We start from the raw sequence: 2,787 nt of genomic DNA on the forward strand, positions 1-2,787 counted from the left end.
CCTTCCCTTCCCTCCTCATCTCAGCACAAGTGTGCAGTCTAAGATCCCCAGCTGGGTGGACCTCTTCTGTTCCCAGAGTGCCCACCAGAGAACTGGGTCTGCCCTAGCCCCCAGTCCGGTGGCTTGGGCACCACAGGAGCTTCCTGTGTGCAGGCTGAGTTTTGTTTGCAGATGCATGCAGAGTGGATCCCAGCCCAGGCTCCTCCCTGTCACTGCTCTCTCACCTAGGAACTCCTGAGCAGCCCACGATATCGGTGGCAGGCCCAGTGGTGCCCCCGTTCTGCAGCTTTGCTGTCCACAGCCCGTCGGCGCTGGTCACCAGCCCGGCGCGGGATGCTGTCGTTGTCGGTCCAAAACCTGGGTCCTCGTTTTCCCTTCACCGAATGCCAGCCGACCGTCTTGCCTGCTCTGTGCCGAGCTTGACGTGTGTCCAGACCCTGGCCTGTAAATGAGGACCCGTGGCCCTGGCCAGCTCTGTCCACATGTTCACTGTACACACGTTCTGTGTGGTTACTGTGCGTGCAGCCTGCTGTCTCACGTGTGTAAACCGCACAGCGGGACGTGTGGTGCGTGGGTCCTCTGAGTGAGCCAGGGAGCTACTGTTCCCTCACTGCTGCGTCCATGTCTCTACCTGTCCTTGGTCAGGGCTTCCTGACAGACTTGTGTGCACTGGACTGTCTTCCTAGCTTCCGTCATTTCTGCATGATGTCCCTGACAGTTGATCTTTCTCCACTCCTGGTGGGGGCACCTCGCGCCTGAGTCTCTGCCCTGCTTCCTGACGGGCAGGTCTGCTTTCAGGTGATTGCATTTCTGAAGAAGAAGGATGGGTTCATTGGCTCCGTGCTGCGGCACCTTGGCACCTCGGCCATGATGGACCTGCTGCTGCGCCTGGTCAGCTGCGTGGAGCCGGCCGGCCTCCGGCAGGAGGTCCTACACGTGAGTTCTGCACGGGTCCTTAGGGTGGGTCCTGATTCTTGCTTTGTGGCCCTGAGTGGGGTAGCTCACTGCCCGCAGGCTCACCAGGGGATGGAGTGTGTCCTGGGCGCATGCAGCAAGTGCCTGGCAAGAGGAGGCCAAGGGGCTGGGTGAGGGCTCAGAGGGCACCATGCATCCGCACCCACTCTCCCGCCGGGATGTGTTCTCCCCTGGCGCCGTGAGGCTCTGGTCGAGGGCCTGTGATTGAGGTTGGGCCTCCAGGGGCCCAGGGCAGAGCAGCTTCCCTCACTCTGTGAGGGAGCAGAAATGGCTTGCCTTCCCTCCCTCCCCTGCACCCCCCCCACCCTCCCCAGCGCCACCTCAGCCTTGCGCCCAGGTGCACACCTGTGAGAACAGTGCTTGCTGAGAGTCTCGCCATGGAAGACAGAGTCACGGAGCCTTCCAGCGGGGCACCCACTCAGCGGGAGGGTGCCTCCCCACAGTTCTAACCTGAGAAAATGAGGCTCCCCAGCCCTGGAGTCGGGGACAGTACACAGCTAGTACTTGTTCCTCTGTGGGCAGCCCCCACGAAGCTTAAGACGACAGCCAGCACTGTGCACTGAGTGTCGTGTGAGTAGTGGCCGCTGTCACCCACACTGCGTCCAAGCATCTCACCTCTCTCGGTTCTCAGAGCAGCCCGTGGGGCACGCCATCCAGTCTTTGGATGTGGAACCAGAGGTGGGTGCAGGCACGGAGTTTGTGTGGCAGTGAGTCCAGCCAGGCAGTGGGGCTGCGTCCAGTATGTACTCTGGACTTGGAAAGGTGGTTTTGCTGCTCCTGGCCTGACCCTGGATGTTGCGGGGTGGGGCAGCCTGGGGCTCACATGCAGTCTCGTTTGCACTGGGATGGGGGCCGGGGGCACTGGGTCTCCAGCTCTTCCTGGCTCTTTTGTGTCCTGGTCTTCTGAGATGCATTCTTAAGACAGTGTTTACGTATTAAAAATCCATTGCATTCGAGTTGATTCTGACTCATAGTGACCCTATAGGACAGAGTAGAATTGCCACATAGAGTTTCCAAGGAGCACCTGGAGGATTCAAACTGCCAGCCTTTTGGTTAGCAGCCATAGCACTTAACCACTACTCTGCCAGGGTTTCCGAGTTTACGTATGCTTACAACATGTTGGTGGTACCCCCCACCCCGACTTACAAACAAACATCAGGGTCATCCTAAAATTCAGTTACTGCCTGTCCTGTCTGGATTGGACAGATGCAAACACTGCCCGTGAGGACTCTCAGGACAGTCCAGGCTGTGCTGTGGCAGCAACATCCGCAGGTCCTAGTGGCTTATGGCGACCAAGATCCTCTCTCACTGCCTGGGGTCCACAGGCCTACGGGGGTCTGCAGCACCTCCTTCTGGAGCCCAGGGTGGTGAGGTGGCCCCCTCTGTTCAGACAGTGCTGCGGCTGTGACCTCGATGAGAGAAGGTGGGATGTGAGCACACACCGCCCCTCCATCCAGCCGCACTGGCCAGGACAACCTCCATGGCCAGCCCTAACCTTGAGGGGTGGCAAGTACATTGCTCCTTTTGGCTCAGGTCGGCCTGGGGTGATGGGCTTTGATGTCGAGCGGTTCGCTCACCACTGACCCACCCCGAAGTAGAGTTGGCTCATCAGTAGCAGTCATTGTTATTATCTACGGTAGCAGAGGTGGGTGTTACGCGGTAACGCAGTAGCGGTGGGTGTTACGCGGTAACGCAGTAGCGGTGGGTGTTACGCGGTAACGCAGTAGGGGTGGCTGTTACGCGGTAACGCGGTAGCGGTGGCTGTTACGCGGTAACGCAGTAGGCGTGGCTGTTACGCGGTAACGCGGTAGC

The 2,787-nt window shown here is 59.4% G+C and overlaps 1 protein-coding gene across 1 annotated transcript in view; it reads left to right on the top strand.

The window, feature by feature from the left end:
* PPP6R2 (protein phosphatase 6 regulatory subunit 2) overlaps positions 1-2,787 on the top strand; it is a 73,959-nt gene that overhangs the window by 47,290 nt on the left and 23,882 nt on the right. Inside the window, exon 5 of the mRNA XM_023734635.1 lies at positions 799-936. Coding sequence (XP_023590403.1) covers positions 799-936 — 138 coding nt within the window. The remainder of the gene's footprint in view (positions 1-798; positions 937-2,787) is intronic.

The sequence above is a fragment of the Trichechus manatus genome, unplaced genomic scaffold, assembly GCF_000243295.1.
Source record: "Trichechus manatus latirostris isolate Lorelei unplaced genomic scaffold, TriManLat1.0 scaffold00069, whole genome shotgun sequence".
In the NCBI taxonomy this organism is placed as follows: domain Eukaryota; kingdom Metazoa; phylum Chordata; class Mammalia; order Sirenia; family Trichechidae; genus Trichechus; species Trichechus manatus.